The 15318-nt window shown below is 37.0% G+C and overlaps 1 protein-coding gene across 1 annotated transcript in view; it reads left to right on the forward strand.

Moving 5' to 3' along the window:
* SLC22A16 (solute carrier family 22 member 16) overlaps positions 1–15119 on the forward strand; it is a 36520-nt gene extending 21401 nt beyond the window's left edge. Inside the window, exons 2-8 of the mRNA XM_085306958.1 lie at positions 330–806; positions 3517–3634; positions 5533–6082; positions 8039–8166; positions 8551–8660; positions 9167–9266; positions 14563–15119. Coding sequence (XP_085163084.1) covers positions 330–806; positions 3517–3634; positions 5533–6082; positions 8039–8166; positions 8551–8660; positions 9167–9266; positions 14563–14754 — 1675 coding nt within the window. The 3' untranslated portion in view covers positions 14755–15119. The remainder of the gene's footprint in view (positions 1–329; positions 807–3516; positions 3635–5532; positions 6083–8038; positions 8167–8550; positions 8661–9166; positions 9267–14562) is intronic.
* The last annotated feature ends 199 nt before the right edge of the window (positions 15120–15318 follow it).

The raw sequence follows: 15318 nt of genomic DNA on the forward strand, positions 1-15318 counted from the left end.
GTGCTTAAGTTTAGAATTGTTTCTTTTTAAATGGTCTTATCTGTGTTCAGTATGACAAAAAGCATGAGTTTGTTTTTTGACAAAGAGACTCTTGATGTTTCCTGGGGACAGATGATTTTCCTTGTGGATCTTTTCTCATCTTTGGTCTCCTGCAGGGCTAATTTTGAAGCAATGCTGTGTAACAAATCTCTAGACACTTAATATTGTCTCCATATACAACTTTGCCAAAATGACTGACGCAGTCCTAGCAAATGAATTATGTTAATGGTTTTGTCTTTTATGTATAGGGAACTTTTCTTCAGTAAACATGTTTTTGTCTTTCTTTACAGATTCCAAGCATTYGTCTATTTTGCATCTGTCTTTCAAGCTATGTCATGCGGTATCCACTATTTAGCTTCTGTGTTCATGGCTGTTACTCCTAACTTTGTATGCAATATCCCTGGAAATGTGAGTACTGTTCTCTCCTACAACTCCTCTGGATCAAGCATAGAGGATATCTGGACACTATTGACATCAACAGAAAATTACATTGTGGTCCAGCTGGAAAATGGAGAAACTTGGGAACTTAATCAATGCAGCAGGTCCAAACGAGAAGTCAGTTCGGATCTCACCTATGAATACAAAGGCAACAAGTCTGAATTCTCTTGTTCTGATGGRTTTCTCTATGATCACACAAAATGGAAGAGCACTATTGTTACAGAGTGGGATTTGGTCTGTGACCGAGAATGGCTTGCAAAATTAATCCAGCCTACATTCATGCTTGGAGTCTTGATTGGAGCAGTGATTTTTGGTGATATTGCTGACAGGTAAAATGCCATCCTCTGAAAATTGTAGCTTCAGACCTCAGTAACTCTGTGTGTATCTATTGGTTCTGTTGTTTAGTTTATTACACATGAATTCAGGAGTTGCTGATGTAGTTTTATTCACAGATGTGTTTAACTCAGTTTCTTTTTTCCTGTAGCAAGTACTARTTTTACAACATCTTTGCAAATAATTTGCTTTTAGAATTTGTTGCCTAATTTATATCAGCTGTTGTTCTAAGCCTTCAGTCCTCAAATTGCCCTGTGCAGCTTGTATTTTGCCCCAAGATTATTCTTTTTCCTCACAAGAATAGTAGCGGTAAGTAGTAATAGCAATAGTAAAAGCTGGCAATGTTTTTTTTGCCTTATTTTCCATGAGTAGGAGAAATTCTTCATGGAAATATAGATGTTTATTTCTGATTATAATAAATAGTTAAAGGGATAATGTAAAGTTAAAAACCATACATTTTTGAATTACAAATTTCCTAATCTCTGTCATGAATACAACTATGTAGGAGTGATGCAAAAGCTTTGAGAGTTTGATCAAGCCCTATGTTCTTAAAGTAAACACTATATATTACCTTTCCTTATCAGTGTTGCAATCCAGCTGTAGTTCTTCCCTGAATGGCTAGCTTAATRTTAGGCTCTGGTAGATTCATCCAGGTAGGAAGAAAAATGGTTGTCAGGAAGCTTTGCTGTAATTTCACTTATTTACCAGCATGTACAAAAGTCTGTCTGAGGATGAGGGGACTCGATTAGACCAGTGCCCTGCTCGCTGTGCCAAGGATCTCTGTCAGCTTGCTCCCCTCCAGTGCCTCCTCCCTGGGTGTTTTGTCAGATGACACAATGAATTATCCGTATTAGGTTCAAATTCCTAAGCTGTGTTGTATTTGGCTTTGTTCRAGGAAGCATATGTACCTTTATTTTCATTTAAAAACCACTTTAACTTTGTTTATGTCTTTCTATAAAGGAGCTTATAGACTAACAGCTCTGTTACATGGAGGATGAAATCCTGCTCCACAGCTAAGAGTATGAGCAGAAGTAGGCCAGTTATGTTGTTTTCTGGTTTTCCTTGGTCAGCACAATGCTACAGTGTTGCAGTTGTAACATGCGAATACAGGAGTAAAGATAATTTTTTGGAGGATTTTGGAACACATGGAAGCAATCCTTTCTCCTGCGCCAAGGCTTTGTAAAACTGTATTTAATACAAAACCAGAATTTAATGCCAACATTTGTTCTGTGTCTCTTTAAATCAGTCATAGCTTTATTAATTAATATTCGGACATGCCTTATGAGGTTATGATCACATTGTTCTCATTTTCATTAATTCAAGCCATGGACAACCAGTTAAGATAATACCCACATTCTGAATTGTGGATTTGCAACTGTAGATTTTACAGCTGAAAGTTGTTATTTTCTGACAGATCCTGGCTGGTGGGAAAYAAGTTTGTGGGTTCCTCCCATTGCCAGTTAACAGATTTTCCACAGAAGAGGCCCAACAGCTAGGACCCACTGGGATCACTTCTGTCAATCCTGGCAGGAGTTAGCGACCAAATGTGCATGATGACTCCTTCCACACAGATCTTCTAGCTCAGAGTCAGAGGAAAAGGGGAGGGCAGTGGAAAGAACTACGCAGTGTCCTTGTTTGGACTACACCTCCTATTTACAGCCTCACTTTCCAGGGCTGTTTTAATGTAGTACTAAGTACCTACAGAGAAAAACAGACAAACAACCCCCTGCCCCTGAAGTCTCCACGCTCTCCACCCAAACATTGGTGAAAAGTGGTTCACAGTAATAAGAATCCAAGACTATACTATCAGGGAATAAAAATGAGTCAACATATTTGGTATTACAGAACATTTGTAGACAAAATAGAATATAATGAATCTGTCAATAGAGTATTGTATATCTATTGCAGATTTCTAGGCTTTCTCCTCAGTTGAGCTTGTTGATAGTATGGGCTCATTTGTTTAGGTACAGCTAGCTCTGCTTGCTGTACATGCTTTTCTCTCTGAGGTATGGGAAGGAGATAGAGATTCCGTTTTACCAAATGCCCTTCTTTTATACTGAAAATTACAAAGTATGTTTTTGATAGGAAACTAGTGTTTGACATATTTTTTTTTTTGCTGCTAGCTTACTGGATGTCTATGTCTGTACATGCATGCTGTGTAACTGTCATTGATTAGAGAATTTAACTTCAAGTAATTGGACAAAGATACATTACAGAGGCCTTTCTTTACTATCCAAATTGKTTTTTACTGTTGTTAGGAGATAACATGTGTTGTCACAGCTAACKTGTGTTAGAATTTACTAAGTAGACATTACTTAATATAAAATGTCTGAAAAAGTGAGTCTTACCTATAGTCCTCAGAATAAATTAACAAATTAGTTATGTGGAAGTTAAACTTGAAACTGGAAATGACCATATATAATGCCCATTTCTGCACTTTCCTTCCAACCAAAAATTCTGGAGTGGAAATTTCTTCCGTAAGTGTTTTATTTTCCTGGAGTTTAGTTGGATTTACTGAAAATTTAATAGTTTTCTTTCTCATGTGGTAAACAAAATAAAGGAGAGTAACTAGGATTTCTGTGGTGAGTCAGAGCACTAAGTAGAGTGTCTTCAGACTTACTTCTAGATGAGCTCTCAGGAGTTGCAGTTGTTTTTTAGTAGGATGTTTATGCTTATTCATAACTTTATTATTGCTATGATTTGCAGAATGGGAAGACGGCGAGTTATATGGTTCACAAGTGCTGGTCAGTTTGTATTTGGCATTGCAGTGGCGTTCACATTTGACTACTACAGTTTTGTGGTTGTGCGCTTTCTCCTTGCTATGGTAAGAAGGGGTGTTCATCCTGCCTCTTTTTATGTGTCGTTTCCTACCCCTCCTCAGGAAAACTTCCCTTTTTCCCTGTTTCCTCCCCTACTTCATTATTCTAAAGCCCCTCTGTTGCACTTATTTCAGCAGAGCAGGGAGAGTCTGAATATTCTTGGACCAACAACACTTTTCCTCTTTGAATTAATAGAAAGCATCTGTATGAAGCAGTGTTTGGTACTTCCTCCATCCCAACCTCTGCTGGACTGGTAATTAAATACCAAGTGTGAAACAGCAAACTCTGATTTCTGCATTGCAGCTAGCATTGCATATCTCCTTGTTAGAAGTGGACTATATTTTTCTGAAAATAACAAATCTATAAGTATGATTTTATCTCTACCATTTTCAGTGATGGAGGAGAGATGCGATTCTCTTCCATGCATCTCTTTGGTCTTTTAAACTACGTCTGAAATACTAAGTATCTAGGTAGATGTGTTGAACATCTAGATGTTTGTACTATACTTGAGAGTATTCCAATACGTGTGTGTACAGGGTATGTACAGGGTGTGTGTGTGTGTGTGTGTGTGTGTGTGTGTGTGTGTGTGTGTGTGTGTCTACTTACGTACATTGTGTATATACTTAGTGACCAAATTTAAATTACAATTTTACATCCAAAGTTTGAATATTTATAGTCTTTCATTATATAATGCATTGAGAAATTACAAAGCTATCACAAGGAAAATAGTATGTTACCTAAAGTAGTTAAGAAATTTGAGAATAATCACATCATTTATTTAAATCCTGCTGGCAGTGCATTAGTCAAGAGAGGACCTTGGATCTGGACCTCCCTTTGCCTGAGTAGACTCCCTGAGGATTTCCTATGGGGGAAAACTGCACAGGCATTTCAGTGAGATCAACAGGAGTCCCTCTAATGAGTCCCTTGGCTGTTGATGCTAGAGGCTATGGTAGTTTATAAAAGCAAAAAAGCTCTGACTGGACAGATGCTGTTGGTTTTCATTGCCTGCTGGGACTGATTTGCAAGGCGGAGGTCCAAGGCCCTAACCCCATGCCACTGAGATCGGTGGCAGCTTTCCTAGCAGATTCAGTGGATTCAGCATCAGAGTTTATTATATGCAGCATTTGTAACCAGAAAATTGACTAATCAAAATAATTCACTGGAATATTTTCTAATCTAGATTTTCTAATTGTATTTATGTTCTGAGATGCCAAGAATTTAGAGTGTTACTAGAGAAGTTGAAATATATGTTTGATGAAGAAATGCTTTAATGAAGACTACACTGGTAATTACATTCTGTTAATTTGGCTAGTTAACATATGAAAACCTGTAACAATTTTCCTATAATCTATAAATGTGATTCTCTTCCAACATTGTCAGAAAATGAATTAATGAGATAATTTACCAGAGTATGAAAGCTAATTTGCAGTAAATTTGTATTTCCCTGACAGGCAGGTTACTAATAGTCTACTTAAAGCCCAGGTCAAGATTTTCAGAAGTGGCTGTTATTTTGGTGTACCTTGCTTTTGTACGTGTCCAATTTGTGATGCCATTAATGGACCTGATCTTCAGAGGTGAGGGGCTTAGTGACATTAGCAAATTAGGCTCAAATTTTTTTAGGTTTCTCTTGCTGGCTCCCCTCCCTCACTAAAGAGAGACATCCAAAATCCCACCACAGTTTTGAATACCGCTCCCTGGTATTCTGAAGGTTTGAGTGAGCTTTTTCTCCAGTTGATTTGTTTTCGGGATTGCTTTTTTCCTGTCAGAGTGTGACATGCCAGTGCCCTGCATGTTAAGTGTACACAGATCTGGAACACTGTTAGCTGTTTGGTTTTACTGCTGTTGCGCAAAGAGAGTAGGCACGAACCTCACACTTATTTTTCTCTCTCTCTTCCCCCCCCAGGTTTCAAGTGGCTATCTGGTTGTGGCTTTTGTTTATGTGACTGAATTTGTTGGCACTAAAGCTCGAACCTGGGCTTCCATGCATGTCCATGCTTTTTTTGCTATGGGAGTTATGGTTGTGGCACTCGTGGGATTTTTGGTTCGGACCTGGTGGGTCTATCAGATGTTTCTCTCCATAACAACTCTTCCCTTTGTCTTGTGCTGCTGGATGCTCCCAGAAACACCTTTTTGGCTCTTGTCAGAGGAAAGATACGAAGATGCACAAAAAGTAATTAATATAATGGCAAGATGGAACAAAGTAAGCACTCCTTGTAAAATTGCTGAACTCTGCTCAGTCCAACAAGACGATCTAGTCAGTGGCAGAAAAGGTGATAATGACGTATCTTCAACGAAGAAGCACAACATCCTAGATCTGTTTTGTAATTGGCACATTGCAAGAAGGACCATTACAGTCTGGCTGGTCTGGTTCACTGGGAGTTTAGGATACTACGTATTCTCCCTGAGTTCGGTCAATCTAGGAGGCAATGAGTATTTAAATCTGTTTCTCATAGGTAAATATTTTTGTGCTTTATTCTGCTTATGACAGAAGTAGAACATATAATTTAGAAGTGTCTAGAGATCTGACAGATAATTTCCTGACTTTATTTCTTCTATTCTGAATCTTGCTCAAAAATGTTTGTGTTGTTAACTAACACTGGAGGGATATCATTCCCTTCAGATCTCACTGTTGATGGGGGAAAAAAAGAATTTCAAATTTTTTGAGGTACAAAATTCTTCTCTATCTGGCTTTGTGGTTATAAAACCATAATCTCTTTTTCCCTCTTCTCCCCATAAGCGTATAGCAGATCCACGCAAACAACAAGGGAACTGGACCAGCAACACAAATTCCCACAGCTCCATTAAATACAGAAACTGGGAAAAAGGCAGTAAAGATTATTCCTCTAATTACTTACAGTCCTGATAATATTAAGTCAGTCTGTACTGACAACAGATTCATTCTATTTTTAGAAGCAAGAGTAATTTTATTTTTTTCAGAACTATTTTTTTTAGTTCAATTGCAGTATTTTTTTAATTTTGTCTGCCTGACTATAATCTTCCTCTGGTATGTAAGTTGTTTATAAAGGCTCATGCATTCAAGGCCTGATCCAAAGCTCATTAAGATCAGTGGAAATACTCTATTGACTTCACAGGAATCTAGATCAGGCATGCAGCTCTGAGCCAGCAAAGAATTAAATCATGCACTTTGCTTTATGCATCTGAGTACTCTCAGTAAAGTGAATGTGACTGTCCATGTACATAAGCACATTGAAAGACTGGGACTTTCGTTAATTCAGTTTGTTTTGTCACGTATTATAGCGCATTGGTAGACTGACTGTTGTGTTGAAGAYTGGATGCTAGTATTGCCCGGATAACTACATTGGTATGACACGAGCACATACATAAATCACTGTATCTACCTATTTCAAAAATGCTTCAGGAGACTCTAACATACCCTGAATAACTGCAGCCTGTTTATACCAATACAAAGCCAAAAGACTGTTTCCTTATGTTGTAAGTGTATTGACATACTATAGGTGCTTAGTAAAGGAATGCAGCCTATTTGTTTGGGGTTGTATCTTATGCTCTTCCTTGATTTTGCATTGGACATAGTCACATTCTTCATGAGCAAGCTGGTTTAAACATGTCCAAACTGGCTTAGACTCCGTATAATTTGTCCAGGGGCAAATCATGTTTAAACAGGATTTGTAAACAGTTCTAGCCAAACTCTAGTTCCTTTATAGCTGCAGAAGTTTTTCTCTGGAAAGAGACATTAGAAAGAGAAAATGTTGGTGACAGTGGGATATTGTAAGCGCCTGCCCTCTTTTTGATGGGGAAGAGAGAAAAATGAAGCCCCAGTCTTGGCATTTGTGGAGCTGAGTCAGAGGAAACTAGACCTTGAAAAACCATTTTTTGCCTTTTACATTGGGGTGCAATGTCTGCACTTGGAGGAGGTCGATGGCTTCAGCTCTGCAGTCCAGGTATAAGTTGGCAGATCTTGAGCAAGGTGTCAGCACGGACACCAGCAATCTATGTCCAGTGAGCCCTCTTAAGCTGTTGGGGCGGAAAGACCTGAAGCAAAAGAATGGCAAATGGAGTGCTTTCTGCACAGATGTCAGCCTCGGGAGAGCAGGGCCAAGGCCTCGCTGCTTCTGTATTTTTCCAACCATTTCTGTGCTTCACTTCCACCACAAATTGAACAGGAGCTTCTTTATGCTGTAAAACCTGGCTCATTCGTCCCTTCTTCACCTGCCACTACCACATTTTAGGCCATGATTTTTACTTATTGTTGCCATTTTTGTGAGGAAATGAACAAGCCCAACACATCGGTTATCTCCAGATTTCACATATGTACTGCATTTAAAATCAGTCTAATTCCTAGATTAACTGAATCCTGACAAAGAGGARGTCAGAGTTATTAAAAGAGTATGTCGTCACGGGTTAAAACCAAATTAATTTCATACTGACAGGTGCTGTGGAGTTGCCTTCCTATGTCATTGCTTGCATTGGGATGGACAAACTGGGAAGGAGAAACACACTCATTCCGTTCCTTTTATCAAGTGCACTGATTTGTGTTTTAATTATGTTCATACCTCAGGTTAGTCACATGTCGTTTAAAGTGTTCCTATAGTAGAAATTTAATTTTATGGAATCTGAGGTCTGTAAATGCAATTGTTCTTTCTAAATCATGTCGCTGATTAAACACCATCTTTAAAATATAGCTGTCAGTCTAAGATCGATTTCTGTATTTTCACTAGAGATTTCACACTGTCATTGTAGGAGTCACAGGTAAAATGTTCTGAGGGCTTGAATGAACCAAGACCTGTAAAAGTCATATGGGCGCTAGTTACTTATTAAGACTGTTTAGAAAAACCCAATAAATATTACTTATTGTTTAAAAAAGTGACACAGCTTTTGAAGGATGTAAATTAGGTTTGAAACAGTGACATTTTCTGATTTTTTTTGTGCTCTCTTTCATTAGGATTTCAATATATTAATTATCTTAGCAAATATGGCTGGAAAATTTTCAATAGGTGTGGCATTTGGCCTTATTTATCTCTACACGGCAGAACTGTATCCAACAATTGTAAGGTAAGAGCTTTTGCCAGCCATACATTTTCATTGTTCTGCTCTTATTTCCTTTCTTGGGTTATGTTCTTGGGCCAAATCCAGCTCCTCTTGACATTAATGGCAGTGGTCCAAAAGTCTTGGAATGGGATGAGTTTCTATGTTGCTGCAGAGCTGCCTAATATTTGGCTGTAAAATACATGTTTTTTCATTTTTCATTTCAGTGTGCATTGATTGCTTTCACTGAGGAACCAGAAGAACGCTTAATACTTTCTTAAATGTTACTTAGGCCTTTCTTAACACTCCTGATTGTTCAACCTGTGATCTATCTTGAACAGTGATTGTACTTAATCTTAATTATGGGAGCAGCTAAGTTTCAGTCCAGCAGATATTTACATTGTGTAGCAGTATCTTCTAGTATAATTGCATATAGACACATATCATCTTGCTGGTGTTACAGGTTTCTATGCATTTCTAACTGTTTGCTATATTTACCAGAATTCTTATTAAAGTCTTCGTTTTATCCACAGATCACTTGCTGTTGGAAGCGGGAGCATGATGTGCCGTGTAGGAAGTGTGGTCGCTCCTTTCTGTGTATATCTGAGAAGTGTCTGGATTTTCATGCCACTTGTAAGTGTTTATTTCAATGGCGAGTATTTCTGGTTTTGAAAAAGGAGTGTGTATCACTTATTTTTTTAAGAACTGAATGTTCAAGAACCTTTACATTGAAAAGCAAATTGAACAAACTATTCTTGTTCTAAATTTTAAGTCTCAGAATTTAGTAACTTCATATTRTTAAGAATATGCAGATAAGCAAAAGAGATATTTTGAGTCACTAAAATCTTCTCAGAAGTTATTATGATTGAAGACAGAAACATAGTTATGCATTGAATCCTAGTGTCTTTTCTACAAAAACATACTTTATCAATCATGTAACATCTATGACATAATTCACTCTGTACTTACTCAGCAGGCATAGCAGTTCTGGGCTATGCTGATAATTCACTCTTTTGTCAAAGGGTATTTTTTCCATTCTTGGAATTCAGGATGGATGGCTCCTAGGCTTTTCTTAATATTATTCCGTAATCTTTTCCACCAGACATTGCATCTTTGGAATAGCCTTCCAAAAGATYAAGAATTTCATATATTTATTAAATTTGGTCTTCCAAGCTGTCCCAAAGCACCTTTTTTACATTTTTCTTTTACATGAACCAAAGTGAAGTCCAGGAAGAAAAAGGTAGTCATATATAATATTTCATGAAAGTCAGTTACCTGTGGCCAGAACATTCTGCCCTGTGGAAGGCTAAAAAGTATTAGGCTGGAAACAAGCAAGTAATGAGATAGCGGAAGTGCTTAGGAGTCAACAGTATCGACAGCTGATGTATAACCACTGAAGGAGATAAAAGAGAAGAAAATGATATGTTGATGAATTTAATGGGGACTCTGACAAGCAACAGAACCCCTTGGATTCGTTAAGCACATCCAATTTGTAGGTAATTCCAGGTCATGCTACCATTAGGTCCTTATCTTGTAGCTCCACTTGCCCCAGGAAAAGACAGGTGAGACTATTTCTTCGTGGAGTTTGGGCGTTTCCTCTATATTATGTAGCTCTTTAAATCCATTTTATACAAATTATTTTAATTATTTCCTGCTCTCAAACAAAACATATTTCTTCATTATGATCCTGCTATGAGACATTTACTACTTAGAAATCCTGCAGCTATTCCATCATTTTTTTCTTCTGAAGGGYAATTTATGCCCTTATATGCAGAAACATAAGTAATTACAAACTTTATACTAAGGATTTAAGTAGAGAACGAGCTTATTAACCATTTAAAAATGGTTTCAGTTCTTCCAAAACYCTTAGAATTCACTGTGACTGGCAAACTAATGTTATATATAGATAATATACGTCAGAAGGTAAAATCATAATGGGGTGAGTCCTTGACCTAGATTCTTACTCTAATTTTGTCCACCACATTGAATTTCCAACAGAACTGGCATTGTGTCCATTGATTTTGCAACTGTAAAATCTTCAATTATAAATGCCAGATATTGGTTTGAGAGAATTCTTGGGAACTTGGTTCGTTATTTAAATTAGTTGCTTCCAGCTGTTTGGGATGAAACTTAACAGGAGGAAGCAGACCACAAAATGTTTTCTTTCTTAATAATAGCTCTACACAAACCAAGATATCAGCCCAGAACAAAAGGCATAGAAATCAAAATTTGCACAACAGGGTGATCCTGGGGGCACATTCTCTTTCTCATGTCAGTGCTTTGCCTTTACTAGCTGAGATAAGGTTTATCCGTGCAGAAGTGCTGCAGTCAAACTACAGATGGGAAATGTTGAAACATTCAGGAGAGCAGTGAAAATGACAGTRTAAATGAGAGAAACGATTTCAAATATGAACAACTTAGTGTATAAAAGGTATTCAGAGTATCTGTGGAGTTGTACAGCAGTTAACTGTCAATATGTTTTCATTATTAGCTCTTACTACAAAGCATTTTTCAGTTTTTTAAATAGAARTGTCTTCAGCTGGAGTGTAGCATGCCAGATCTCAGCTAATGTAAGTGTTCTGGAATTAAAGTGAWATGAAATGGATTATATTTTTAAGTAAACTGATATACCTCATTTTTATCTATTGTATACACCACACTTTATCAAGCAGTTAATRCTGCTATTTGGTTGACAGTCTACCTCACTTACAGCTCTGCCACCTGCAAGTAATGCAAGATATCCTGCTGAATGCATATAAATCTGGAATAACTTGCCAAATATGTTGTTCATTTGACAACTTTCTAGAAAACTTAGAGTAAAAGAAATGCTCTACGTATAATCTATTTCTGTTTCTCAGCTGTTAAGCATTATGTTACATTAGCCCTTTAACAGACTTGATTTCTCTTGCAGATAAACCATAAAGTACAAATAAAAAAAAAAAAGCTTCATCAAGGTCCATAAAGTTAATTAAGTGCAAATCCTGTGTCTAATACTACTGAATTTTCAGGACAAAACTTAATCTTCTTTTGTTAAAGTAGGAATTTTGTAAATTTGATCACATTTTTAAGTTGGTTTTGAGCTATCAGGTTTGGATATAAATATATTTGATCAGCAGAACAGAAGAATCTTTGGTTCTTTGAAGTAAAAAGTATTTTTGAAGRATATTTATTGCGAATTATCCTTATTCTCCATCTAGAGATGGAGTATTTAATTCTGGCCTGTAGACCAGTGTGAAATTATATCTGCTGCTTCAGGTAGGGGAGGAAGACACAAGAAAGATAGTGATAAATCTATGTTTGAAGTTATTTATGGTAGCTGTTAGAAATTGCTGGCTTTATGGGAATGTTGGAAATACTTTGAGAGTTTGACCTTCCAGAAAGTCAGATTTAAATTACAACACTGAAAAAGCAATAAATTTAAGCAGGTACTCCTGTCCCATTAAATTTAACAGAGCTTAAACTTAATTAAATAACTTACAGAATACCCTTTAATCCATAAAAATACATCTAATGGATTACTTAAGAAGAGCATTTTCTGATGCTGAGTTATATGTAAAATATTGCATGCATACACAATGTACACATTTGTTAAGAACAAGCAAAGGGCTAAATTATGTCAGATACCTCAGGAAGAAGAATGCCAAGATAACCCTGCAAAAGACTTACGTGACTAAATGTGAGTAACTCCACTGATAGGTGAGTGTTCTGCCCTGAAATTTAGGTGACATTTGAAAAGTCCTTTCATTAATCTGGTGACTTAATTTCTTTCATAGTCTCTCTTTTTGTGGGAAAATGCTTTGTAGAGTCAGGGAGATGCAATAAATTAGCAGTTTGGGTGCAGCAGCTTTTTCACACTGAAAAAGAAAATCAGCACATGGTGATGGGATAAAGAGAGCTGAGATTAAAAGGCAGGGAGGATGGTGATGACTACACTTACAGAATAGGGACAGTTAGCAGAGGAATAAGGGGTAGCTTCATGAGGAAAGAAAACCTGAGAAGAATGCAAAGTGTCTTAAAGACTAACTGGAACAGAGAAGACACACACACTCGGAGCACATACTATTGATTTACCTTGTTCTGCTGGGCATCAGTAGTGACCCTGTTCTCATATACAACAAATGTATGGCTAACCAAGGAAATTAGTAATGTGTGAGCTTCAGTATCTTTTAGTAGCCTTCAGTGTCCTCAAATATGAACTTATGACAGCCTAAAGGGTATGTATAAAAGAGAGTTACTGAGGAATAGCTGCCATATTACTATTCAGCCTGTCTTACCATGGCAGAAAAATCATGTTTCAGTAGTAGAGAAGAATTTTGCCACTCAGATGTGAGAGCTGACTGTCTCTGAAATATTTTTATATACCCTTTCTACCATAAATATATGTCTGCAAGGGTTTCACTCAGTTTATCACTCAGTACTATTCCACTGGTCCTATTACTGTTTTCTTTTTTTTTTTTTTTTTTTTTTGGGGGGGGGGGCGTAATTTCTTATGATAGGTGCATGACTGTTTTATTTTCACTATAGTTTGCAGTATTCAACAGTATTTTGCTTAATTTTTTATTTTGTCATCATCTATTTTATTTTCACTATAGTTTGCAGTATTCAACAGTATTTTGCTTAATTTTTTATTTTGTCATCATCTATATTCAAAGTTCAAAAAGAATAGTGTACGTAAGTCTGCTTCTCAAAAAACTGCTTGAATCAAGCTAGCATCTTAACTCAGGAGGAATAAAGGCAGCAAGGTGCATTTACATGAAAAAGCTCTGTTCAGGGTTACTATGGAGAATTCCAATTTTAAAGCTTCTTTTTGACTTAAGTGAGCCTCACTTACAAGCAGATGATAGGTGGCTGGTCTTTGTCTCCAGCTCTATATGAGAGACCTAGGTGTAGTAATTCCAGATGTTCTCTCACACTCGGAAAGAAAGAATTAAACAAATGAGGCAGACCTTAGAACCAGCTTAGGACAAAGTAAGGAAAATATAGTATCACAGTACACAGTTGTAAAACAGGAAAAAACACAGCCCAGGCATGTTGTATTTTATGTAAACATTAGTATCAAAATAGATTTAGGTTATTTAGAGTCTAGCAATGGAAGAAAGTTGGAGTTTAATGTTTGTTCCGTATTTTGAAGGAGTAAAGTGTGAAATGTTATTACTAAACAAGGCACAGAAATAAAGGATAAGAAAAGATATTTCTGGAACATGTGTATGCTCTAGTATCTACCCTAAACAATCTCAATCTTTGCACSACTCACACTGAATTAAGTTGCAATTACAGTAGTGTGTACACTATGGATGAATCTAAGACATGATCACAATGCGTACGTCAGTAGATGCCTGCAYCGTTGTCAGATCTTTGACTGCGGTTCAGGGAAGTCTATTAAGAGCTGAATTCAGTATGTGCGGAAGTACCGCCCTGAGCAGGGATGAGCACTCAGCTACCTTTTTAGTTCCAGGCCTAGGTTCCATATTGAGTGTGACTGTACGGGAGAAACAGGCACCTGGATACCATGGGAATAGCTTCAGGAGCTAGAGAGTGAGCAGAGGTTATGCATGGCGAGGAGGTTTTAGCTCTATGAAAGTGCATGCAAAATGAATGTATGCAATCCTRAAACCAGTTCTTAAATACATACCTGATAAGAGGAATACTAAATRAAGGTATATGTATTCTATTTTCTCAGAGTTCCTCCTCCCTGCACTGTATTGATCCCATGTGGAACAAAACACTTCACTTGTTCTTCATTAACTTTTCTGCATAAGCTTTCTTCTATACCCACAGAAGCAGATCTTTTATATAGTCAACATTTAAGGATTAAGATCTTTGCTTTGCATTACAGCTTCCTGCTCTTTATTTTAAGTGCACTCTCAAGCAAGATTTACATGACTTGAAAGACATTGCTACCCTTACAGCTACTGTTTATTTCTTCTAGTTGCTTGTCGGAATCATGGCTCTTCTGAGTGGAATATTAACAATAATGCTTCCAGAAACTCTTGGAAAACCATTGACTAATACTTTGGTGGAAGCCACAGAAATGGGAAGAAACAAGAAAAGCTGTTCAGGGAAGACTCCTCCAGAAAAGATAGAGATGTTTGGTCAAGAAACAGCCAGCATTGAGAAATAAAGCAACAGCAAAATGGCTATTCCTGATTTTAATCATTATATAATTCTTAAGGTCATTTTATTCAGGAATATGACCTCACTATAATATCTGTGCCTTTTAATTTGTATCCAGTTTTTTCTTTCCAATAGAGGAAGTACACAAAACCTTCTCCATGTGACTCAGGTACTGCAGAAATTTTGATGGGATTTCTAGATCCTCTCTCAGAAGAACTTCCTCAGAGTTTAGAAAACCTATCTGACTTGTTGTGACCAGTTGGAATGACTACTCTAAATTTTGAAAGATACCTGATTATACTTATGTACAAAAATATGCCAATTCTTTGCTTCAGATTCTTTGCAATTACATTTGTAAACACACCACAAAATGCCCTGTCCATCCTTGTCCTATTGCAATTGACAGTTACAGGATTCAGACTTCAGACCATGGTAAAATKAAACATATAATTTAACAGAGAAGACTTAGCATTGCATCAAGTCATATCAGTAATTTCAGAGTTAAACTAATCTATTCCATTTGTTTTTCAAATTTGCTACTGGAAAAGCTGCCATTGCTAGCAAAGAAAAG

Source organism: Rhea americana, unplaced genomic scaffold (assembly GCF_003343005.1).
Source record: "Rhea americana isolate MKP2758 unplaced genomic scaffold, rheAme1 scaffold_25, whole genome shotgun sequence".
In the NCBI taxonomy this organism is placed as follows: Eukaryota; Metazoa; Chordata; class Aves; order Rheiformes; family Rheidae; genus Rhea; species Rhea americana.